Source organism: Penicillium oxalicum, chromosome VI, assembly GCF_001723175.1.
Source record: "Penicillium oxalicum strain HP7-1 chromosome VI, whole genome shotgun sequence".
Lineage (NCBI taxonomy): Eukaryota > Fungi > Ascomycota > Eurotiomycetes > Eurotiales > Aspergillaceae > Penicillium > Penicillium oxalicum.
The window spans coordinates 1,727,028-1,751,660 of record NC_064655.1 but is presented as its reverse complement, the minus strand read 5'-3'; the positions used below and the strand labels follow the sequence as shown (position 1 = coordinate 1,751,660).

At 53.2% G+C, this 24,633-nt stretch overlaps 8 protein-coding genes across 8 annotated transcripts; 2 read left to right on the top strand and 6 right to left on the bottom strand.

Moving 5' to 3' along the window:
• Nucleotides 1-816: 816 nt before the first annotated feature.
• POX_f07901 (Carbamoyl-phosphate synthase arginine-specific large chain) lies at nucleotides 817-4,697 on the bottom strand (the record flags this gene model as incomplete). Its single annotated transcript, XM_050116690.1, has 3 exons — nucleotides 817-927; nucleotides 1,014-4,069; nucleotides 4,346-4,697. The coding sequence occupies 3 exons, from the start codon at nucleotides 4,695-4,697 to the stop codon at nucleotides 817-819; spliced, it is 3,519 nt and encodes a 1,172-aa protein (XP_049966829.1).
• Nucleotides 4,698-5,246: 549 nt separating this feature from the next.
• On the bottom strand, nucleotides 5,247-5,489 carry POX_f07900 (uncharacterized protein; the record flags this gene model as incomplete). Its single annotated transcript, XM_050116689.1, has 1 exon — nucleotides 5,247-5,489. One exon carries the CDS (start codon nucleotides 5,487-5,489, stop codon nucleotides 5,247-5,249), a length of 243 nt encoding a protein of 80 aa, XP_049966828.1.
• Nucleotides 5,490-6,774: 1,285 nt separating this feature from the next.
• On the bottom strand, nucleotides 6,775-8,415 carry POX_f07899 (uncharacterized protein; the record flags this gene model as incomplete). The annotated part of the gene is made up of 1 exon (XM_050116688.1): nucleotides 6,775-8,415. One exon carries the CDS (start codon nucleotides 8,413-8,415, stop codon nucleotides 6,775-6,777), a length of 1,641 nt encoding a protein of 546 aa, XP_049966827.1.
• Nucleotides 8,416-10,656: 2,241 nt separating this feature from the next.
• POX_f07898 (uncharacterized protein) lies at nucleotides 10,657-11,599 on the top strand (the record flags this gene model as incomplete). Its single annotated transcript, XM_050116687.1, has 2 exons — nucleotides 10,657-10,852; nucleotides 10,935-11,599. The coding sequence occupies 2 exons, from the start codon at nucleotides 10,657-10,659 to the stop codon at nucleotides 11,597-11,599; spliced, it is 861 nt and encodes a 286-aa protein (XP_049966826.1).
• Nucleotides 11,600-12,473: 874 nt separating this feature from the next.
• On the top strand, nucleotides 12,474-13,520 carry POX_f07897 (uncharacterized protein; the record flags this gene model as incomplete). Its single annotated transcript, XM_050116686.1, has 3 exons — nucleotides 12,474-12,556; nucleotides 12,659-12,745; nucleotides 12,878-13,520. 3 exons carry the CDS (start codon nucleotides 12,474-12,476, stop codon nucleotides 13,518-13,520), a joined length of 813 nt encoding a protein of 270 aa, XP_049966825.1.
• A 724-nt stretch (nucleotides 13,521-14,244) lies between these two features.
• On the bottom strand, nucleotides 14,245-14,469 carry POX_f07896 (uncharacterized protein; the record flags this gene model as incomplete). The annotated part of the gene is made up of 1 exon (XM_050116685.1): nucleotides 14,245-14,469. The coding sequence occupies one exon, from the start codon at nucleotides 14,467-14,469 to the stop codon at nucleotides 14,245-14,247; it is 225 nt and encodes a 74-aa protein (XP_049966824.1).
• A 1,258-nt stretch (nucleotides 14,470-15,727) lies between these two features.
• On the bottom strand, nucleotides 15,728-19,344 carry POX_f07895 (putative importin; the record flags this gene model as incomplete). The annotated part of the gene is made up of 7 exons (XM_050116684.1): nucleotides 15,728-15,897; nucleotides 15,964-16,263; nucleotides 16,322-18,192; nucleotides 18,280-18,464; nucleotides 18,556-19,037; nucleotides 19,097-19,175; nucleotides 19,255-19,344. The coding sequence occupies 7 exons, from the start codon at nucleotides 19,342-19,344 to the stop codon at nucleotides 15,728-15,730; spliced, it is 3,177 nt and encodes a 1,058-aa protein (XP_049966823.1).
• Nucleotides 19,345-19,944: 600 nt separating this feature from the next.
• On the bottom strand, nucleotides 19,945-24,111 carry POX_f07894 (putative ATP-dependent RNA helicase; the record flags this gene model as incomplete). Its single annotated transcript, XM_050116683.1, has 5 exons — nucleotides 19,945-20,625; nucleotides 20,693-20,825; nucleotides 20,956-21,215; nucleotides 21,291-23,808; nucleotides 23,873-24,111. 5 exons carry the CDS (start codon nucleotides 24,109-24,111, stop codon nucleotides 19,945-19,947), a joined length of 3,831 nt encoding a protein of 1,276 aa, XP_049966822.1.
• Nucleotides 24,112-24,633: the final 522 nt, after the last annotated feature.

Here is a 24,633-nt window from a genome sequence, read left to right as displayed (position 1 = left end):
GCTGAGTCATCTGTTGGCTGCGTGAACGAGAGGGCTGGCGAACGGAGAGGTGTCAACCTTAACTTTATTTGTCATGCATGGAACTTCTCGAGAAGGTACTCAGGGGGGTAGGTAAGGATGATGGAAATAGTCGAACAATCCTATCCAGATGGTGATACGAGCAATATCCCCAGGGCAGTGACCTATCTAAGGATGGAAAAGCCCCAGTACGTCAAGAGTCTGCAAAACTAGAAAAAACCACCGAGGATGGAAATCTCACATGAGAAGCAGCTGGGATAGAAATCGAACAAGGTGAAAAATCTCTTTTGTCGCTGAAACACAGGCAACCAAATCAAACATCCAATCAAAGGAAAACAGAAACCCATCACACATAAATATTACACAAGTTGACCAGTCCCAGGCATTTCTGGCCTGGGAGATACTTTGAAAACCATCATGACAACAGAGCACCAAGAAGGCTCTGTGATCCCCCCTCCCGTTCGCCATAGTTGTCAAGTCATCCAGAATAGGACTGAAATGAAAAAAAGAAACGAGGAAAAAAAAGAAACAAGCAGGAACCAATCACTGCGGGAACCCAACCAATATGAAACCGGAACATCAAGCACACCACGTTGATCGGCATGGAATACTCTTGACCATACCATCCCTCGTAGGAGCAAGCTCCTGCCTCTGCAGTTACACTATCAGAGACGGAAGGATTGCCTGTAACTGTCGCTCAGGTAAGACAGCCATGAAGGAAGACCAGAGTGCCATTGTGTGGACCAAGTGAAACTTTTTTTTTCAATAGAAAATTGTTCAGCGGATGCGCCGTGACCTTTACAGAGCCTCCTTGCCGCCGACAAACTCGGCCCAGGTGCGGACCTCGGAGGGAATACCATCGGGGCGGGGGAGCTTCTCGTTCATGCACTGAGCGAAGAGAGTAGCAGTCTGGGGGGGAAAAAGCAAAAATGTTAGCACAGTGAACCACGAGCAATCAAATAACAGCGAAGATGTAAGTGGGGCCAGTCACATACCTTGGGCTCCATGAACAATGGAACGCTGAAGTCGACAGCGTTGCGGCGCATGACATAGTCCTCATCCAGCTGGGTCTTGCCACGGGTCTTGGCCAAGTTGAAGACACCACGGATGTCGTACTTCTGGAAGACCTCACGAAGAGCGCGCTTGTTCTTCTTGGGGAACTCAATCACAGTGACGGTGACATTGTCCTTGCAGGTGGACTCCAGGTGAGCCTTGACCTCGGGGTTGGCGGCGTAGAACTTGTAGCCAAGAGGGTTCAGGTAGTCGACAATGGTGGTCAGGTAGGGCTGGGTGATATCACCACCAAGCAGGATACCCTCACCCGCCTCGGGCATGCGGAAGTTCATGGTGGACTGCAGCGAGGTCCAGTAGGCCTCAATCAGATCCTTACCGAAGCAAGCCATCTCACCTGTGCTGGCCATCTCGACACCCAGGAAGGGGTCGGCACCAGCCAGACGAGTCCAGGAGAACTGGGGAACCTTGGTGGCGAGGTAGTCACGCTTTTGCACCATCAGGTCCACAGGCTCGGGAACATCACGACCGACCAAAGCCTTGGTGGCCACGTCGATGAAGTTGGTACCCAAGACCTTGCTGACGAAGGGGAAGGAACGGGAAGCACGCAGGTTGCACTCAATCACCTTCAGCTGGGGCTCAGCACCTTCCTGGTCGGCCTTGATGATCTGCATGTTGAAGGGACCGGTGATGTTCCAGGCCTTGGCGACCTTCTCCGCAATCTCCTTCACACGGGCCATCACGGGCGCCTCCAAGTTGACGGGGGGCAGGACCAGGGTGGCATCACCAGAGTGCACACCAGCGGGCTCAACGTGCTCGCTGACGGCGTGTACCAGAAGCTTACCGTTGGAAGCGACGGCGTCCACGTCAATCTCTTCCGCACCCTCAATGAACTTGGTGATCACGACGGGGTGGTCGGGAGAAACAGCGCTGGCGTTGAGGAGCTTCTCCTTGAGCTCGTCGACACTGTAGATGACGTTCATGGCCGCACCGGACAGGACATACGAGGGACGAACCAAGACGGGGTAGCCCACCGACTCGGCGAACTTCTCCGCATCGGCGACGGAGGTCAGCTCCTTCCAGGCGGGCTGATCCACACCGATGCTGTCAAGGATCTGCGAGAACTTGTGACGATCCTCGGCCTTGTCAATGTCCTGAGGATCGGTACCGAGAATCTTGGCACCACCGGTCTCCTGGAGACGCAGAGCAATGTTCTGGGGCAGCTGACCACCGACGGAGACAACGACACCGTTGGCGCTCTCCAACTCGTAGATATCCATCACACGCTCGTAGCTCAACTCCTCAAAGTACAGCTTGTCGGCGGTATCGAAGTCGGTGGAGTAGGTCTCGGGGTTGTAGTTGATCATGACTGTCTTCTTGCCCATCTTGCGCAGCGAGAGAGTGGCGTTGACCGCGCACCAATCGAATTCGACGGAGCTACCGATACGGTACACACCGCTGCCGAGGATCAAGGTGCCGTGGTCATCAAAGGTGACATCGTGCGAGCTGGCATTGTAGGTGGTGTAGAGGTAGTTGGTGTCGGCGGGGAACTCGGCAGCCAGAGTGTCAATCTTCTTCACCCAGGGAGTGATGCCGAAAGACTTGCGGCGAGCACGCACGTCATCCTCGGAAGAGCCCACGAGCAGGGAGATCTGCTTGTCGGAGAAACCGAGCTTCTTCGCCTTCAACATGGTCTCCGCGGTGATTCCAAAGAGGCTGCCAATCTCCTTCAACTCGTTGTTGCAGTCCACGATGTTCTGGATCTTGTAGAGGAACCACTTGTCGATCTTGCTAAGCTCGTGAACCTTGTCGACTGAGTAGCCCTCGTGGAGCATAGCCTGACCAACGGCCAACCAGCGGCGATCGGTCGGGTTCTTCAGGACCTCGTCCAGATCCTCAAAGTGGTCTCCCTGAAGACCCAGGTACTTCGGGTCGACCTGGCGGATAGCCTTCTGGAGGGACTCCTCGAAGGTACGACCGATAGCCATAACCTCACCGACCGACTTCATAGCACTGCCGATGTCGCGGTTCACATGCTGGAACTTGCTCAGATCCCATCGAGGGATCTTGGTGACAATGTAGTCGAGACTGGGCTCGAAGTTGGCAGTGGTCGTCTTGGTGACCGCGTTGGGCAGCTCAGGCAGAGTGTGGCCGAGGGCGATCTTGGCGGCGGTATAGGCCAGTGGATAGCCGGTGGCCTTGGATGCAAGAGCCGACGAACGCGACAGACGCGCATTCACCTCGATGACACGGTAGTCGAGACCATCCGGCTGGAGCGAGTATTGGACGTTGCACTCACCCACGACACCCAGGTGGCGGACGATCTTGATGGCTGCGGTACGGAGCATGTGGTACTCCTCGTCCGAGAGGGTCTGCGAGGGGGCCACCACGATACTGTCACCAGTGTGAACACCGAGAGGGTCAAAGTTCTCCATATTGCAAACGGTGATACAGTTGTTGTCGGCGTCACGGACGACCTCATATTCGACCTCCTTCCAGCCCTTGAGGGACTTCTCCACCAGAATCTGGGGAGCCAGGGACAGAGAGCGAGAGGAGAGATCACGGAGCTCGTCGGGGTTGGCTGCGAAGCCGGAACCGAGACCACCGAGTGCGTAAGCGGAACGGACGATGATGGGGTAACCAACAGACTCGGCGGCCTTGAGGGCGTCGTCAACGGTGCTGACGGCGATCGACTCGGCGATGGGGATGTTGATCTCGTTCAGGGCCTGCGAGAACAGGTCACGGTCCTCACTGGTCTCGAGGGTCTTGATGCTGGTACCCAGGACCCGCACGCCGTATCGCTCAAAGATACCCATTCGGTTCATCTGCACACCCAAGTTCAGGGCTGTCTGTCCACCAAAGGCGAGGAAGATACCATCGGGGCGCTCGCGCTCGATAACGTGGGTGACATATTCGGGAGTGACGGGAAGATAGTAGACCTCGTCGGCCAGCTTGTGGTCCGTTTGAATCGTCGCAATGTTCGGGTTGATGAGCACCGACTTAACGCCCGCCTCCTTCAAAGCCTTGAGAGCCTGAGAGCCTATACCATGATAAGAAAAAATAATTAGCAGGCCGATCGACAAACACGAATTTTTTTTTTGAGAAAAAGTACTCTCAGGTAGTCACTCCCAAGGATAAAGCGTGAAGGGGAGGGCTCAGCGGCTCGGGAGACCGATCTCGCAACTCGCCGGGTAGCTCCCCGAGAGGTTGCTCTCTGGGGTCATTCGGAGCACCAAAGGGCAAGCCACCCCAATTCAATGCCTTCCCAAATATCTCAATGGGTTATGTGACCGTGATCACAGCTTGTGAGACATACCTGAATAATCAAACTCTCCAGCCTGTCCGATACTCAAGCCACCACTTCCGATGACGAGCACCTTCTTCACGTCCACCAGGTTCCGGCCGGGCTTGACGACACCGCTCGCCAAGTAGGCCTCTGATGAAGGAGCACCTTGCGCCGCGGCCAGACGGCTGATTGTGCTGGAAAAGGCTCGCAGCTGCTGCGAGCGAGCCGCGGAGGGAATCTTCTGCAGGCGCAGAGTAGAGGCTGTAGATCGGATGGAGGCATTGGAGGTGAAGGAACGGAGAGAGAGGGCCGGACGAGCTTCAGCGAGACATCGCTGGCGCAGCAGCGTCGCCGCTTGCCCACAACGCGCAGCAAGAACCATAGCGCTGCTCAAGCGAATTGTCTCGGAGACTGTTCAATTGCTGAGATGAAGAAGGAAGGTGAATGAGGGGAGAATTGAGAGGGGGGGGGGGAGAAGATAGAAGGAGAGGAGATATGGTTATGGGACTGAGTTTCCCAAGTGTCGAGGGTGCTCCCAAGCGGTGGTGCTCCGAATTATCGGAGGCCTTTTTTTCCCCCGGGAGTGTTGATTGGTTGAATTGGCTACTTGTGTCCCTTCACCGTCCACTCGGTTCCACTTTTCAGATTCACCCCCAGATGAGACGGACCAGCCACGGAATTGAGGAGAAGATAGAAGAGTTCACAGGGAGGCACTCAAAGCCGGATGCAGGATCGCAATTGAGGCTGTGATCTGTGCCAAAGGAGGTGGGAGGGAATGGCAGAGGGGGGAGAAGAGAAAGTTGACGAGAAAGAAAAAAAAGGATTGTTGATCGGCGACGACGAGAATTTAATCTGTGACTATTGGACCCGATTGAGGCCATCAGCGATCACCGACGATGAGTCACTCCGTTCACGAGTCATCGTCGCAATTCTACCTCTGGTACCCTTCCCGGGAATCAAATCGGCCATCGTTGAAGCCAAAAGGATTTGGTGGGTAAACTAGGGCAGTCTCGGCGTCGTCCTGGCCATTTCTAAACGAAGTCCCGTCCACCAGGTCCCTGGACTCCATACCATCCATGAGCATCTCGATATAAGATCGCAGATACAAGACAATAGTACCCTCAACTGAACTCTCCTCCAGGCCATCCAACGCTGAGAAAGAGTCAATGGCCATCAATTCTTTTTTTTGTGCCTTTTCCGTCCATGGTATGCCGACCTTTAAGCTGGTGAGCCCCCGATTGTCAGAGGACGGACCCAGTGCCGATGCCGGACGGTTGCACGGGAGCCGACTTTTTTCGTTATCGCAGGCGGGAAAACCCACTGAGGATCGACGGTCGCTCGAGGGCTGGACAAATGAACGGGCGCAATTGACTTTGCAATTACGCAAAAGATTCATGTTCATGCACTGACTCACAACTTACCTATTTCCTCTATGTAACTTTCTCTGCAGTTGATACCTCTTTGGTACTCGAGACCTGAATCATGTACACTCGGCGTACATGTCATGAGAATGGGAAAAAATAATGGTCCCTTTCTGTGTAACTGATGGAGCTTAAACCTGGTGTCCATCTTGATGTAGTCTGGGATGGAGGTTGAGGGTTATAGATCAGTACTTTGTGAAATCGATCAACTGCCGGACATGCATCGCAGACATCTGCGAGAGCCATGGCTAATTGGTTTATCCCTACCACCGGGCCGACCACCCTTACAGGGAGGATTTGAGGATCAACTTGCAAGATGGATAAATCATGCTCCTGCACAGTATTTAATATGTACATTGCACGCTATATTGCATTGTGAATTGTAGTATTATTGTGGTCTATGCCCAAGGCCCATCGAATTCATCGACCGTGGACGAACTGTAGAAGAATGACTCTGAAGTCCTCAGTCAGTGTGGGTATCCGGGAACCGTGCTCGCTGGCACGCTACGTCATTGGTCTTCTCCAATTTTCAAAAATTTTCTCTTTCGTTTCGATAGACATTCGTGTGGATACTTCTCCGCCTTGACCATCGTCTGCTCGTGCGACCAGCTTGCAAGCGAAGGTAGGCAGAAGGGGAATTGAGTGAATAAGATGTGTCCTATATCCATTGCGTAGCTATTGCCATTCTCCAAAAATAAGGGAAAGTTGCCGAGCAGAGTCGTTGCCAACCACCTCACAGGGAGGGCAGGAATATTGTCTTGAGTCATGGCTGAAGGAGGCCAGGGCTCCACCGCCTCTCCCACTAGTCTGGTCCACTCAGTTCATCCTGAGGAGCCAATACAGTACCCGAGTCCGGGCGGTCGGAATGTCTGGGAGATAGGGCCAAAGAGCCCGTGTCACCAGACAGAGTGCGCGTCCAGCACGATGAGTCCCCATTGCCAATTCAACACTGGATTCTGTGTTCTAGATTGGACTGAAATTGGATTTATAGGAGTGGGACTCCCACGGGATCACCACTTCCGCAATAAGGGTTCATCTTTACTCATCTCCCACGCGTCCATTGAGACTCGACCAGGGCCCGTTCGGATCGTTCGGAGTATCCAACATACGAGACGATTGAGTTGCCGCACGCCGAGAGAATTGCCCTTTGAGACGCTCTGTGGATTTTGTAGACCCGTTGCCCAGAGCCTGTGGCATGTCCTGATTGAGCGTAGAATATGCATCACCAAGTAGTGTTCGCGCATCTCGGGCGACCTCGTTTCCCAGGATCAACTTTTGCTGGACAAAATCTCGCTCGTGGCTCATCGCAGCCTCAGAGGCAAAGGCCCACGCTCTGGCCATTTCAAGGATCTCATCGGGGGGAGCGGTGTCCACGGGCTGGGGAGAATGACCCAAAGTGCGAGCCCCGCTTGCATACTTGGAGCGTGGCTGTCGAGCAGGCATGGGATACTCGGGAAGAAGGTGACTCTCGTCGGAGAGCCGATGCAACACACGGAGGGTCGACGACCTCTCCTTGGCCAGAAGCCCAGTCACGTAGGATCGTTGCAGGGCAAGCGCCCTTTGCCTCTGAGAAAGCGGTATGAGAGCATCAGTGGCCCAGGACAGCACCCCCAGCGGATCTGGGCCTCGCACCGACGGGGGAACCATCTCAGTTCGCGGCGCCGCGCATTGAGGAGGCTCCCGAGCGACAGTCACGGGTTGACAGGCACGTGAAGCGGCTTCTAGCAGACTCTGGCGGGCCTGTAGGTAAGCCGTGTACTGCTCGCTGATCTGTGACCTTTGGTGTTCCAACCGTCTCTGGGTCTCCTCCAGCTCTTCTGGCGTGAGGTCCGGGATGAGACCCTCGTCCGGGTCACCCTCACTGACCAGGCGCTCTTCCACCCACTGGACAAGTTCGTCCCGTGTGCGCTGCAAGGCCCTGATTTTTACTTCAGGGGCGACCTCTTCCACAGAAGCCCTGCTTCTTAAGGCGTGTCTCGATTGAACCTCCTCAAAGAGACGCCTCTCAGTGTCCAGCTGCATCCGAGCTCGAACGACCGCCCTCTCCAGCTCATATACGAGATCATCGACCCTCGCTGTCACAGGCTCTCCGGCCTGGCCCCTGGCACTTGTGTCGTCCTCATCGGCGTGCGAAATGGATGACATGAGAGGATGGGCGGTCTCCGCAATATCCGGTTCCCCCAGAGACCCCGCATCCTTGGTCTTCAGCTCGTACAAATATTTCTGAAAATCAGAGAGCTTGGCCTGTCGTTGCCGCTCACGCAGGAGCTGAAGGTAGTCCTGTAGACCGGCGGCGGGCCTCGCTACGTCCGCCGGTTTGTCTGAGTGTTTGGTGGGAACTGCTTGACGTCGCAGGGCCGCAACGTCGTCCGAAGCCTGTTTCAAGCTCTTTCGAGCAGCGACATTGGCTTGCAAGGCTGTCAAGTAGTCCTTTCGAAGACCCGTCAGGTTGGCCGGGATGCGCTTGAGATCCGTGACCGCCTCCGATGGAGTGCACTGAGGAAGAAAGTCATGAGAGACGGGAGACTGGCCCGTCCCGTCAGCGCAGACGATGAAGGAGCACAGATAAGATGTCAACGCCTGGCGAATGTGGAGAGCGTCTTGGCGGGATTTGATGTAAGGAGCGAGCGGTTTCGCGAACGTTGGAATGTCGGCGGGACTCTCAGTGGACGGAGCCATAGCTTTGCATGATCTCCCCGTCGATGAGGAAGAGTCGGAAGGGGTTATTTATTCTGTGGAGTGCATTGAGTGAGAAAAAGGGGGGAGGAGAGAGGCAGTGTGGGTAGGGTGACCAATTTGGTGGCCGAGGAGAGAGTTGAGAAGTGACTTTGTTCTCCCTTTCCTCTTGCGGATGCTCCCCAGCAGTCCATCCTCTCCGCTCCCCTTCACGTCAATGTTTTGGTCGCCGGAGTCGGTCCACCTTTTCAGGTACCGGGCCAACTGAACGCCTGGACGAACGATGGGTCTGCTTATGTCATCCATGTCTAATGGATCGGAGTGGACCTGACAGTACTTATAGTATGCAAATGTAGGTACAGTAGGTAAGGTACCAGTTGGTAGAGGAGTGGGCTACTGTCGCTTGGAGAAGATAAGTAGTAGATTGGATGTTAGTCCAGCTTTGTGGAATGACCGATCCACGATGAACGGAGTGACATGCCATTCCCGATACCCATTCTGACACCAGTCCGGACGGATCGTAGCTCCATCTTGACATGACAATGGACATGCGCAGGCTCAAGCTGAGAGATCGATCGGACCAGAAAAGGCTCGTCGATGCGCATCTTACTGCAAGTTGACAAAGGGAGAGAGATCATGAATCTGGGCATTTATCTCCACACCTCCTGGCGGATTGCCGCTTGACTGGACAGGATGCGAGGGACCCTATGTTGATGCAACCATTGGCACCCGGCAACCGCCATGGTTGAAGCAGATGGAGGAAGACTGTTGCGTCGTATCCGCAAATCTTAGATCTGTACATACTACAGTACATACTGTACTACATTATTACAAAGTAATACATAACACATTCTCGTAGTCATCTTTATCCAGATCCTCCAGTCCCCACTTCATCAGCCTTGTGTTAATCCGCGAGTATAGCCGGACTCCGATTCCCTTGGCCGTCATAACCGTTCTAGAAGTCCACCCTTTTCCTGCAGGCCCAGCGAGTCCGGAATACAAACGGCCCGCCAAGATCATCTGTGACGCAGGGTATCTACCTCGATCTCCAGTCCAGCTTGTTTGGGCGAGTACAAGAGCGTGTTCAACTGGCACGAAGAGGACTTTCACGAGCCTCGACTTCCTTAACAACTTGTGCTGTGACCCGAGCTCTTCGTGCCGAGTGGGAAAACGCCAATCAAATAACAGAATACTCTCTTGGATTCTGTTGATTTGACCATGTCCGAGTCCGTGCAGAAACTATTGACGAATCGCTCAATCCAATGCGACTGTTCCCTTTTGGAAGGTTCTTGAGAAAGGGTCCGAGCACTCACCGGGACACGCCCGTGGATCGAGCTCAAAGGGTGTGTGAGCGTTCTAGCACGCTCAAATCTACATTCTACATTCTACAATTGGCATCGCTGACCACGCCGATGAGAGACCAACAACACACTCTTGCCTCCCATTCACACTCCCACTCGTATAGACCGCTCGAGTACTATTCCTCGGTCGGGTAGTCCATGAGACGACCAGGTCAGCTGTCGCCATTCTTTCTTTCCTGGGCAAGACGACCCTCCATCAATGAATAAGATCCGTCACGGCATACTTGATGCATGCGACCTACCGGTATACAGCCCAATGGCAAGGGTCGCTGCAGCCCAATGGAGCACAGCCGCCTCCAAACAGCGATGCCGGAAACAGGAAGCAGGATGCAGGATGCAGGACGGGGTGATATTGCGCATCCCAGTGTGACTCCTCATCCGTGGGTGGATTTGATTTTCTCTACTGGATTTCATGGACGGACGGGTGTCGGGATTGGCGCAATATTGGAGGCTCTAGTGCATTGCATTCATTGAAATACACTATTGAGGTCTTGCTTGAGATCTTGATGGGAGCGCCCCAGTCTATACTCTCCGCCTGTTTCCCCGACTACTTCCTTATTTATTCCACTGCACCGATCTTCTGCTGCGTCAACTTAAGGATGCACTGATCGGCACCACGAGGAAATCGTGCCCCCTCCCCCTCTCTTTGGAATGTTTTGGTAGAATTCCTATCAAGGGGGTTGTGTTTTGATTCCGCCACATCCATCTACACATCCCATCACCGCCAGAGTCCAGAGCGCATAAAAGCATCCCGTCAACGACCCCGGGCTCATCAGATTCACATGCCTTCTGCTGGCTCGGAGCGGCGCATCTTTCCACCTGATTTACCAAATTTCTCGCTATCCGCTTCTTGCTTTCCCCCTCCTTCTCTGTCTCCAACACGATGGCCACGGCTCTGAAAGCTGCCCAAGGCAGCCCTCGCCCTCGAGCGGCAACAACAATCATGCCCGCTATTGGATCGCCTTCGCAACTTGCGCGAAAGAAATCTAGCTCGTCTCGGAGCCAGCGAAGCCCGGTACTACACCAGAGCGATCCGATCCCGGAGTCACTGAGTGTCGATATTATGAGCACTGTGCAGGGTAGGTCATTCAGCATAACGCCACGCTGATGGGTACATGGGGGAATATGAACTTACGGTGGACTATCTGTGCAACTTTCTAGGCCCGCTCCGACATCCTCAACCCATGTCGCCCTCGGATCTTCATTTGGCTTTGGAGAAGGAGCAAGAGGCGATGGTAAGTTTCAAGATGAACCATCTGCGTCTGCTTTCCTTCCCTTCTGTCTACTCACATCCTCTCTCTTTCTCTCTCCCTCTAGGTAAATCGACTGACTCGAGAGCTGTCTGTTCTGCGCCAGCAGACAGCGTCAGTCGCATCAACTGCCTCCTCCTCTTCAACCATGAACGATCCATCCGACACATTCCAAACCTCCCCCTTGCTCGGCAGCTTCGCCCACTTTCACACACCTCCCGACGCCAGCGGTCATGCTCGAGTCTGAGTGCTCATACCGCGGCCCAAAGCTCACAGTCGGGCAGTATCACGGGCATTGCGCCATCTCGGGAATCCAGCATGTCGCATTCCCGAGTGATGCGAAGTCGAGAACCCTCTCTGACCTCCCGCCGCCCGTCCATTGGGTCCATCACCTCCTACCCGTCGCAGGCTATAGTGACCCGTCGGCCAATTCAGGCAAGCCATTTATGTACCGTCATCGCAGCGCAGGCTCGCAAACACAGTTGGTGGATGCTGCCTCATACAAATCAGAGCTCGAACATGTCAAGCGGGGGAACGAGCAGCTACGCCGGCGGGTTCGGGAGTTGGAGAATGTGATGAAAGCAGAAAGGTTGAACCCCCAACGATGTCCCTCGACCTCTTGTTCTGGGCGGCAGGAGAATACACCCGGGATTGGTGATGACCAAATTATCTCTTTCGATTGCTGCCAGGTGCAGTGTCATTCTACACCCTAGTTGGGTGTCCTTGGTCAATTAACTTTTCTCTCTCTCTCTTCCTCTCTCTGTTCGCCCCATCATTACAAAATAGCTATGCTTCTTCCGTGGTTCTCTATTGTCCTTTTCTTTTTTCTCTTTTGGGCCCCTCTCGACAGCTGTCGAGCTGCAATATCTGTTATCAGTCTAGATATGCGAATGCTCGTTTGGATGAGCTTTCCAAGGCTCTCATTCACTCCCAAGCTGCGGGAATCCTGGTTTAACTTGTTTGGGGTGCTCGAAGTATCGGTTCTGGGAGCAGCCTTCTGGTCTCCAATCCACAAATGTTGTGTCAACATGCATTAAAGAAATGCCAAGCTTCGATTCGTACCTTTTCCTCCGAGACCCAGTTTCGACGTACGGACGATTTGCTGTCCTTTTTTTTTAACCATCCGATCCGTTGGTCAGATACGTTCCACATTTGCAGAATTCAATTATTCTGCCTGGTATGCAGTGGCTTGCAATCCATGCCGAGCACGTTTAAGTTTCCAAATCAAGCACCTCCAGTCAAGAATCTGTGGACTTTCACATGTACGACACGGACCAGACACGCGGCTGTGCAGCCCCGCTCTTGCGTCATGTGTGGCGCAGGTGTGACATAAATAAGGTGGACACTCCGGGAATCTCACATAACACCAACCCTCTTCATTTCCACGACACCTTTTCTATTCTCTCAAAACTACAACCTCTCTGACTTTGCAGTCTCATCATCATCAAAAATGTCTGAGGCTTCCACCATCCACGTTTCCAATATCTCCCACGCCACCACCGAGAAGGAGGTGCGCGATTTCTTCAGTTTCTGGTAGGTTGCCCCGCATGAGCTTTCAGAGAGCAGAAAGCGAGACGAAAGAGGAGATCTTTCTGAATCATGACGACGCTTGCTAAGGAAAAACTTACCTCATAGTGGAAAGATCACCAGTCTCTCCGTCACTCCCACTTCGTCTGAGCCCGAGGCGTCCAAGTCGGCTACCGTGACCTTTGAGAAAGAAGCGTGAGTTACCCCGCACTCCGAAATGGTGCCAGCATCGGCTGTCGCCCCCCTCTTGTCCTTCCCCCCCCCCTTTTACAAGGCGCCCACATTCGTTTAGTTTGAATCTCACTCACATTCTCTACCCATATATAGAGCCGCAAAGACTGCCCTTCTTTTGGATCAAACTCAATTGGGTTCGACTGCCGTGCACGTCGAGGCGGCCAAGAGCATCGGAACTTTGGCCCAGGAATCCGCGGGGGCGACCGACGCCGAGTCCAAGGAGGAGCACCACATTCCTCAGGAGGAGAAGCCTCGATCTCGTATCTTTGCCGAGTACCTCGCTCATGGATACGTGGTGAGCGACAAGGCGCTGGAGAAGGCGATTGCGCTGGACCAACAACATGGCGTTTCCACCAAGTTCCAGAGCTACCTGACCAACTTGGACCAGAAGCTTGGAGCCACTACCCGCGCGCGGGACTTGGACAACAACTACAAGATTTCGGACAAGGCTGTCAGCAGCTTTGGTGGCCTGGCCTCCTACTTTGAGAAGGCCATTGGCACTCCTTCCGGTCAGAAGCTCCGTGACTTTTACCAGAAGACAGAGAAGCAGGTGCTCGATATCCACGCCGAGGCCCGCCACCTGGCCAACCTCAAGCAGGGCAAGTCGGGAGAGACCAAGACTGGTGAGGCGCAGGGTGTCTCCGCCACTGCCGGTGAGGCCGCTGGCGTTGCCCTTGGAACTGTGCCCGCCTCCGAGCCCGCTGGCACCGTTGCCCCTGCCGAGCCTAAGGCTTAGATAGGCAGACCTGCAATACCCTTCCTCTCTTTGATGATGATTCGTTTTTTTTCTTTCCCCCTTTTTTGCAAGAGCGTGTTTTTTTCTTGGGTGCGATGTCAACAAGCCATGTCTTTTCTCTCTTTCAAAATAGCCTAAGCTCCTTGGGCTTACAATTCGAATTTGTAAGGTAGGAGTCGCTGCGACCGAGTCTTGCCTGGGACACCCTTTTTTTTTCCTCCCCCGTTTTTTTACCTTGAAAGTTTACGATATGAAGTTACGAATGCAATTGCTCCCCTCACTGCTCCTCGTTACCCTACAGTGTATTTAGTCCAAAGAGGAAAAGGGGAGAAAAAGGACAACAATCCAGCTGATGAATCCTTTGATAAACTCGCAGCGTCACCTGGACCATATCATCAATCTTGTAAAATTCCCCCCTAGTATCTTCACCCCTGTTTCCCCCGCCAGATCTACACTTCTACCAACAGATACAAATATCCCCTGAACAATCATGCACAAACCCGAACCCCCCAATCTTCTCCCAAATGTAAAAAGAAGCCAAAAAAAAAAGATCATAAAGTTTCTAGTTCACTCCTCAAAAAAAAGGAAAATAAAATCCCCTCTCGTTCAATATGTTCAATTAGACCGCATGCACATCCACGCTCATCATCCCCTTCCATACCAGGTTTCCCCCTCTGTCTCATCGCGTGGATGTATGTGTCCCCATACTCCCCTAATCCCTTCATTATTTCTTAAACTTCTCCGCCTCCAACTCCTCCAGCGCATGTGTGGGGTTACTCTCCAACGAGCCAGAGGCAGACTGATTGTGTGCCTTTTCATGAGATAGTTCGGGGGCCTGGCTCCCGCCGGTGCTGGAGGTGTTGTCGATCTTGCCGGTGGCGGGAGGGTCGTGGAGCTGGGAGCCTGATTGGGTTTGGGGCTCGGGGGATTGACGACCTTGTGCGGACATTGTGGATGGTTGATTTGGTGGGGGTTCTTGGGGGAAAGGTTCAGATGTTAGTGAGGGGCTTTGGATTATCAGTCTGTCTTTCTGCGTGTTTATTTAATTTTAGGGTGAGAGGGAGAAAGAGACAGGAGTATTTGGATTTGGGAGGGTGTGAACGGGGATGCTGATGCTGAGGCTGATGCTGATAATAATGGGGAGGTATAAAATGGAGAGATGTGGTTTTGGGGAGAAGATGAGATATGGTAATTTGCGATACTTACTTGATGAGTCCCAAGGGTGATCACCGGAGAAGAGAGCTTGTGCGTCAAAAAAGAGGGGGTATTATGAGTGTGGGTGGGTGTAAGGAGAGGAATGGATTCTGTCGTTCAAAATCCGGTGTGAAGAGGATGCATTTATAAAGAAGGGGAGGAACCCAGCTTTCCGTTTCGGGGGCGAAATGTCATTTACAAAAGCTGCCGTACATCAGACACAACTGGGAGAATACTGACAGGATTGACAGTACCGATAGTACCGACAGTACTGTACTGCTCAACCAGCCACGGAAACTGACGTGACGACCTGGTCTGCCCCGCTGGTGTCGAGAAGAGCTTCATCATCATGACGTTGGCAGGTCGAGTGGTTGGCCTCTCTCTCGGGACGGGACAGGACAAGTCACATGACATGACGGGCCAAAGGTGGGACGAGAGAGCGCCGGGGGAAAGAACAGGGGAGTTGCTACAGCAGACTAGTACAGTGTAAAATTTTCGAACCGACTACAGGACGCGTGAGCAGAAAAGAGAGTCCCATGTCGGGTGAAACAGTGGTCAAATAGAATGAGTGTTCCCATGGCAATTCGAATCGCGAGGGGGAGGGCGGATGTACTATATCATGATAAGGACAAAAGTCTCGGGGGCGGGGAATCTGTGCAACCGAACATGGATTTCAGAAGAGTAAATGAAAAATGGGGAAAGGGGATATGGAAGATGGGCAGGAGATGAGGACTTTTGGGGAGCACATCAACATGGTGAATGACAGGGGGAGCAGCATGAACAAGTCACATTAAACAGTGAGGCAGGCCAAGAGGGGGGGGGGAAGGGGGAAGAGATAAAGAGACGAGGAAAGACATGAATGATCTAAAGAGGTGGTGGAAAAAAGACATGAACTGGGCATATGTCTCGTGACAGTCGACGTGGACGGAGACCAGTTGAAAAGGGTCTCCAATCTCAACCGGAACCGTAGTGTTTCGATGGGCGATGGAGATGAAAAAAAAGGGAGAGGTTCTCTATTGGTTGCCGTTCGATTGCATGCCCGCGGCGGCGGCGGCCTCGGCGTTGGCAGCGGCCAGCGCCTTCGCGTCAGCCTCGTGGAAGACAGACTGAAGGATCTGCTGCTCGTCGGGACCCAGAACCTTGGTCAAGCTCTCATAGAGTTGAGGCTGTTCGGATTGGAGACCTGGAAAATGACACAAAGAAGAATCAGCATGGGTCGGGGATATCAGCGACACAAGGTGGGACGTACTCAAGAAGACATGCTTGAACATGCCATAGGGTTCGAGCTTGTCCAGGGGGGTCTCAAGCAGACTCTCCTCATCCAGCTCGTCATCGTCATCGTCATCGGCGAAGTTGCTGAACTTTTGAGCTTCCTTGTTCAGGAAGTCAATGTACGCGGCGCTCTCATCAGCAATGTCCCCCTCAATGGCCTCCTCGACTTCCTCGCCCTCGTTCCACTCAACCTCGCCGTCCCAGTCGTTGTCCTCATCATCTTCCTCCTCGTCGTCATCCAAAGTAAAGTCCGACTCGCGAGTGGCGTCCTCACGTTCTGGTCAAGGGTCAGTAAACAAGAATTTCGTTTAAGGGAGGGTGGGAGGAATGCTTACGTTTGAGAGCAGCAGGTAGAGTCTGGAAGAGACGAGTCACGCCTTGCAGCAATCGGGGCCAGCCTTGCTGGACGCTCACGGGAACATCGGCTGCCTTCATGGTCAACAACGAGCTGATCGCAGCAATGGACAGCTTCTTGTCGTGGACACGACGGAACTGATCAATGCTGGAGAACCAGGTGCTGAAGAACTTGTTGGTCCAACCCTTGGCTTCCAGAACCTGCAAGCTGAGGGCGGGGTTGTAGTAAATGGCGTTGATGATCATCTCCATCAAGTGGATCCGGTAGGACTTGGTGCGAGCCTCACCCGCATCGATCACGACCATAGGCAACTCGATGAACAGGGGGATGTACTGGTCGATGTGGCCGCGAAGGTTGAGCATGAGAGTCTCGGCCAGTTTGCAGCCGCAGATGCGGTCAACACCGCCGACCTTCTCGTCGCGGAAGATGTCCTCCACCATGCCCACAATAGCAGCCAAGTAAGCGGGGTTCTGCACGAGCATGTCGGAGCCGTAGGAAACGTAGTTGTCCAGAGCCGGAAGCATATCCTCCAAGTAGAGCTCGGCACCAGCCTTGAATGTCTTGTGAATCAGCTCAAAGGCCTGCCACATAGTGGGCGAGATGGACTTGGACGCAAAAGTACAGCTGTCAATGATCTCAAAGACCTCGTTATACAAATCATACAACTTGTTCTCCAGAGTGATGCTGATGACGGGCATCAGAATAGTCTCGAGATGCAGCAGCACATCCGGGGTGCTCTCGAGGGTGAGGATGAGAGTGCCGATGGTCTGCAACACACCCAACGCGGTGATACTCTTGTCATCCAGGAAATCTCCGTATCCCTCGTCGTCACCAGCCTTGTTAGCATTGCGTTCCAGAAGCTCGCCAACAATGCGCATGTAGGTGTCGCGCAATTGTTCGCTGAGGGCGACGGCGAAGGGAGTAAGTTCGGCAGAGAAGACCTCGACAAAGTCCTCCATCACATTGGCGAGCGCATCCACGTCAACTTCGTTGGCCAGCTTCAAGAGCTGTTGCATGATCTGGGGAATGTTTTGCTGCATGGAGGTGCGAATGACATCGTGGCGGATCAGAGGCTGCAGGGCAAGGGCGGCCTCCACGCGGACGGGCAACTCGGGATCGGTCATGGATTCCAGGATGTTCCGGTAGATGATCATCAGGTTGTTGGGATCCTTGAAGTCGAGCTGTTCAAACTTCTCTAGGGTGTCGCAAGCACGCGCACGAAGGAAACCGTGGGGGCTGCGGAATTCAGGGAAGACGTGACGGACGAAGAAGTACTCAACTTGATCGGCGATAGGGCTCTTCTTGCCCAAGATCACAGAAGCCAGGGAGCCGATCATTCGAAGAGCGCCCTCCTTCTCACGCGGCTGCTTTTGATCATCGGCGGCAGACTCGTACTTGCTGACCACGCTGTTAACAAAGGTCAAAATAGAGAAGGTCTGCTTCTTGCGGTTCTTGGTCAAAGAGACGAGGAAGTTGGTGGCCGCGACATCGGGAGCGGACACCTCCTCGTAGAAGTTGAGCTTGCGGTGAAGGTATTCCGAAGGATCGTCCTCAAAAAGCTCGATATCCTCATCCGACTGGCACATGATGGGGAACACGAAGTGTGCGATCAGGTTGTCCATGTGCGGCTTCAAGTGCTCCCACATAGCCTTGGGCTTGACGCACTCCTCCATGAACACCAGAGTATAAGACAAAGCGGCGTTGCTGAGCCATTGCGACTTAGAGACCCACTTGTCAATCTTCTGGAGGTAGCCCTTGAGAATTTCGGGGGCAAAGTTCGTGATGAAGGTCTTAGCGTAGGGTGTGTAGTCGGGGATAGAGGATTTTGTGAGCGTAGTAGGGTTACCGTATCTGTGTCAACCAAAGTTTAACACGTTAGCTCTTCCCCCTTAGTTCAAAATGGGTCCCAACGATATAAGAATCAGGTGTGCCGCGTACCTGATGAAAAGACGGTTCAGGTTCGCATAGGACCACTTCTTGCACTTCCACCAGTGGTTCAGCTCACGCTCTTCCTTCGACTCCGCCATGGCACTGGCAGGAGGAACCTTGGAGATGATGCGCAGGAACAAAGTGCACCAGTCCACGGTGGCCTGGTGAGTTTGCAAAGCCGGAGACAGCTCGAACTGTAAGCATCAATCAAATCGTCAGTAATGCACTTTGTTGAACACCGTGGGGGGAAGAAGAGATAGGTCATGTTCAACAAGGGCCGCCTACATAAATGGCATGCTTGTAAGCCTTGACCACGATGCGCAACATCTCAGCACACTCGAGGCTCTCCTCATCAACCAGTCTCTGGCCGATGCTGAGGAGCTGAGGGAACGTATGCTCCACAATCTTATCAAACTCTTCCCGCTTCTCGCCAGCCTTGAATCTGTACACCCGGCAGATAGCGAGCAAGCACTGCAGACCGGCATAGACCGTGTTTGCCTCATTTGTACCGAGCAGCTGAAGGGTGAGGTCGAGGAAGCCGGGCCAGCGCTCGGGGAAGTCGTTTTGGAGGATCTTTTGGAGGAGCGGGACCAACTGAGCGCGAACATTGGGGGGTGTCGAGGCCATCGCAGGGATCAGTCTCTCTCGGAACCCAGGCTTTTCAGCCTCGGGAATAGGAGCCCTTTGCGGGTTGTCTTCCACCGGCGCCCATCCTCGGCTGATGCGGTTCTTCAAGTAAACACCGGCTACAATAGCACGAGCCAGGGCTGGTTAGAATACATGGACTAATCGCAGATAAGGAGGATTTCCCTCTCGGCCCACTAACCAGAAAGCTGAACGGCATTGTTTTGCTCGGTTTGGAGAATGTCCAGCAGTGCATTGATAAATCCGGGCTGCGTTTCGGCCTAGAGAGGGGAAGGGCACCCCGACGGTCAGTCTCGTGGTCCGATAGACAACCAAATCAAGAATACGCGGTGACCATACATATTTCAGATCCAACTCGGCTTGTTGACGGTTACTCGTGTTCGCGTCCAAGGTCGCCTGAATACGGTCTCGCAGGGCCGAAACGTCCATGTTCGCAACGGCTGGGCACTCCGGCGCCAAAAGATTACAAGACACAGACACACACACACAAAGACGAACCAGAAATAGGCAGCCTCCACACGGTATATCCCTAGTGGAAATGGGTCTGCACCGTCAAGACAGAAAGGATGTCAGAATTTTGTGAGAATTTGGGGACGGGCCCAGGAAATGCAAAGGACGAATAAGCCCAAAGCGAGGGTGGAGGTGGAGGTCGAAAAAAAGTGTAGAGGGGGAAGGATTTATTCCTCTGGGATTTTCGCGGGCGGTCACCCCGCAGCTAATCAGCACTGGCCGCACACACTGAAATTGTAGTATGGATCAATGTACTCTTGGGCCCAAAGATTTTCTATTCTAAACCAGCCATCGAGAAAATCAATTGGTCGCTGGGAGTATTGCAAAGTTACATGTTCCGGTCAGGTGGATTAAATAGGCAGGAATCAGTCTGTCATACTAAGTATCTTGTTCGATCGGTGGCTATCCGATATCAAGGACATTGACTCGTAAAAAAAACATGCGGTTTCATGCGAACCTAAGCGCGCAAAAGGATAATAGAATCATCACATAGTCCAGACAGTGCACTCGCACGGCTGTTTACATGTACAAGGACGCCGCAAAGATGACGTCGCGCTTGATGAGTTCCTGTGCCTGCTGCATCTTGGTGTACAGGTTCGGGTCGCCAACAAGCTTGGCTGCATTCTTCACCTCGCGACAAGTCTCATCCAAGCGAGTAATGGTTCGAACAATTGTCCCCTCCATCACGTCGGTGAGATCAGTGATCCGGTTGAAGGACATTCCCTTGGCCCACTCGTAGACCACTTCAGCAAGACCGAAGCGAGGTTCGCTGGCAAAGTCGTTGGAATCCTCGCTTGATTGAATGACTTGGTGCAGGACTTGGTAGTTGTTCACCTTTTCTGCGATGCGAACGATGGCCTCCTGGCCCTTCTGAAGTCGGGGGGTCAAGGTGGGCTGGCTCTCGGTCTTCTCCTGGAATACGAATGCTGACAAGAGCGCGACAATCTCTTCCGGTTCGTACTCGGCCAGGACGTTCTCGAGAACCAGCTCCGTCAATACGAGCTCGTCGGCGGAGTGAATTTCACAGGCCACCTTGCCCTTGAGTTGCACACGAGAATGCTCGTCGACGAACCCGAGCTCGCGCAAAACCTGAATTCGCTGTTCGTAATCAGGGAGAAGCTGGAGATTTTGATCCGACATCAATTGCTTCAATTGCGAGATATTCTCCTTGACTTGCCATTCATCATGTTGCATTTCGAACTGGACAGGGAGGCATCAAAATCAGCATTCAGGTCCGGCGGATGTCAACGTTTTCGTGTGCACTTACATGTTCAATGAATTTCGGGCATTCCATGCAGCGGCACGATTGAATGAACTCGGCTTGAGCTCTTCGTTGATCAATGATATCTCGTGACTGCAATTCCTTGATGCGTACCCAGTCGATTTCGTCCCATCGCTCACTAAGCCACGAAGAAGTCAACTTGGTTAGTTCCTTCTCCGCAAATTTGATCGCTTCTGTTTTCAATTGTTAGCTCAGTTGGTTGATCATCTCCGAAAAGGGATTTCTTGCCTTTTTTGATGTTCAAATACCAGATGGGTCCGCCAGCCTTGCATCTTGTGGTCGTGATACACTCCACGTCGGTCACAGGGATCTTGCAGATTTTCAGATGCATGGATGCACCGTTCGAAGGAAGGGCTTGGAAGTAAGGTCGGAACTTTGGAAGGAATGGCAGCACGTCACTGGGATGGCGGCGGTTGTAGACTGTGCCAATCTCGAGGACAGTAATGCAAGGAACAGTACCGGTGGTGATGCCTTCTTTCGTGATAACACCTGCCGTACGAATGCCGTCCTAGAAGAAATAATCAGTACCGGGGCCTTGGCTGTGATTCTTCAACTTGGATCTGGATGCGGGGCGGAGTAGTACCTTTCGATAGACGACCATTTTTTTGACCTCGAACAGCCGTTTACCTGCAGGGGTTGTTGGCAGGCCACTGTAAAGCTCTGTCGTGAGTCTTTCATACTCCATCGACGCAGCATGGCAGGCAGCGAGATCCACATCACAAATCTCGCACGGGGGCCGCTTGATTTTTTCCAAGCTGGCCTCCGACAGCTGGACTTGCTTCTCGTGCTCTGGTAGCAAAGCTTGCGTGGCATTCTCGCTGAAACTCCTCTTGATCATCTCTTCTATCTTGAGAGCCTCCACTCGAAGTAGGTTCAGAATCATGTTGTAGGTTAGACGGAATTGAGAACGAAGCTTCGTCGGGTCGCCCAAAATCATCTTCTTCAGAGCACCGGCAGGAGGGGCCTCGTCCCTGCCGCTGTTGGTTATAAGCACATAACCCACAGTGTCGAGACCTCGGCGGCCAGCACGTCCGGCCATTTGTGTGTACTCTCCGGGGAGCAAATCTCTGAAGCCCTTGCCGTCGTGTTTGCGGAAACCAGAGAACACAACAGTACGAGTAGGCAAGTTCAGACCCATGGCAAAAGTTTCTGTCGCAAAGAGCACCTTGACCAGGGACCTTGCAAAGAGAATTTCAACTACTTCTTTCATAATGGGCAGCAGACCTCCATGGTGAACAGCGACACCGCGGCTGAGTAGCTCGCGCAGCCGAAGAATTTGGGGCAGAGTTCGGTCTTCTGGCTTGAGACGAGTCAGGGACTTCTCGATCATCATATGGATCAAACTTTTCTCTGTCGCATTGCAAAAGTCTTGGTTGCTGAGGGAATCCGCGTTTTCCTCGCATCGCTTCTTGGAGAAGACGAACACACAACCTGGAAGCAGATCCTCCTTACGAAGATGCGATACCAGATGAACCCAAGTGTTCTTGTCCTGAGCGGCGGATTGCCTGCCTCCTCCACGCCCAGTGCGAGCGATGTTACCCGTTCCACGGTTGGAAGGCTGCCCTCGCCCACCGGCTTGCCCTCTACCACCACCGCCACGGGGCCCTCCGCCTCGGCCAGCACCTCTACCTGCGTCCTGTCCCCGGCCACGTCCTCGACCCTGAGCGCCACCACGTTGGGCCTGGGCCTGAGCCTGGGCCTCGGCTTCTTTCTTGAGTCTAGCTTCCTTCCCTGACAGGACGTCATTTGCCTTCTTCCAGCCGCCTTCGATGAAGCGCTTGTTGGAGTCGACAATTTTGAATTTTTCTTTGCCAGCCCACAGATAATGTTCCAGTGGCACAGGTCGCTTGGGGGTCGAGATCACGTAAATATCCTTCTTCTTTGTTCGACCAACCCACGACGCGAATTCGTAGGTATTGGGCACGGTAGCTGACAGAAGAATGAGGGTGACATGTTCTGGAAGCATAATAATAACTTCTTCCCACACAACTCCTCGCTCAAGGTCGTTGACATAGTGCACTTCGTCGAAAATGACAAACTCCACGTCACGGATCAGGTCCGCTCCACGATAAAGCATACTGCGAAGAATCTCCGTAGTCATGATCACACAGCTGGCCTCAGGATTGATTTGAACATCTCCAGTCAGGATACCCACATCGTCAAAGGTGCTTCGGAAGTCTCGGTACTTCTGATTGCTGAGCGCTTTGATTGGCGAAGTGTAGATCGCCTTGGTCATATGCTTCGTGGCCAGTGCAATAGCGTACTCTGCAACGACCGTCTTACCAGCCGACGTATGAGCAGCCACAAAGACCGAGTCGCCATTCTCCAAGTGATACACGGCCTCCTTTTGAAAGGTATCCAGCTCGAATGGCCATTCTCTAGCCATGTCCGGAACCAAATCACTAAAGTTGGTAATTTCCTTGTTCACATCAACGACGTGGGCCCATTCTCTCCCCTTCTGCTTTTGAAGACCGGCCAGAAGCTGATTGCGTGGCTCAAGGGCCGGGAACTCAACGGGCAACAGTTCATCAATATCCTCCTCGTCATGGTCGTCGTCACTGGCTTCATCCACATGAGCACCATCGGCAACTCCGTTGGGATCTGTCTTGGTCTCGGAATCGCCGGGCGGTGCACTACTCTCCTCTTGTAGAGCCTTTTCAACTTCCTCGTCACCCTCCGCGGCTTCTTTGGACTTGCTTTCGGCAAAGGTCAGCCCCCTCTCAAACCCAGGAGGAATTGTGAGAAGGCCACCCTCGGCACCAAAGTTGATGATCCGGTCCAAGCCTGCCTTTTTGCCACCAGACCGAGACTGCTCGACCTGAGCATCTGCCTCCATCTCCGCCAGAGCTTCCACGGCGTCCAAGCCCCCGGGCGCAAAGGGGAAAAATCCCGCAGCGCCACGAACGAAGTCTGCACGACCGGCTGGTCGACGAAGGAGAGAGGTCGAGTTCTTCGCCGTTTCGCTTGTAGCTGGTATCGTGACTTCGCGGTATCCAGTCACGCGTCCTTCGAGCCCCTCCCGAGTGAATCGGGTCACCGTTCTCGTCTGTGTCGGCGCAATCTCGAACAAATCTGTTGTATCTGCAGGCGCGTCCCATCGTCTATACCGGTCAATCGTTAGTGACCTATAGAGAACAATGAGCAGCAGAGATGTCAATGACGTACGATTGTAACTGATCAAGCCAAGCCGTGCTGAATTTAGACGATGGTGTCAAAAATTCGTCCTCCAGCTCATTGAGCAATTCGGTCCCCGTTCTCGACGTTTTCTTGCGTGGTCTGGGGGTATCGGACATGCGGTTGTCGTCGTTGCGGGGCGCCTCAAGGTGACTTTGTATCGTCACCGGGTCGATACTGCTGGCTGCTATCCGTAGCTGCTCCATAGCATCCGCAAGTGATTCCGCCATGGTGAGCAAAGCGAAGAGTGCAATTGAGTCTGAACGGTGCTATTTCGTGATTGTCGATCTCGGGTTCGGCAGAGACGGTCTCCTCCGCGTCGGAGCGTGCTTTGTTGGTTGTGCGGGCGCAAGACTCAAAGGGAGTTCTAACAGATGCCTCCAAGATTCCCACTGGCTTCAAAATTTGTACAAACCGTTTCAATAAACGCTCCGAGGCATAGCAACCTGAAATGCAGTCATTGTACTTTGATGAAGACTCCCCGCTACCAGAGCTTCGACGGGGCGGTGCACAATGGCAGTTTCGTCTCCGACGTGCCCTGAAGATTGACGTAGTGTGGGGCTTCTCAATCCAAGATCTGCTGGTGCGCTGGTGTCATCAATAATGGCAAATATAGACGGGCCCGATTTGCAAGGGCACACTCTGAGTTTTTTTTTTTTAAGTCAGCATCAAAGAAGGAGAATGTTCTCACCATCTTCTCAGATGGTGTTGCCTCATATCTCAACAAACAAGTACAAGTATTCCCAGGGCAT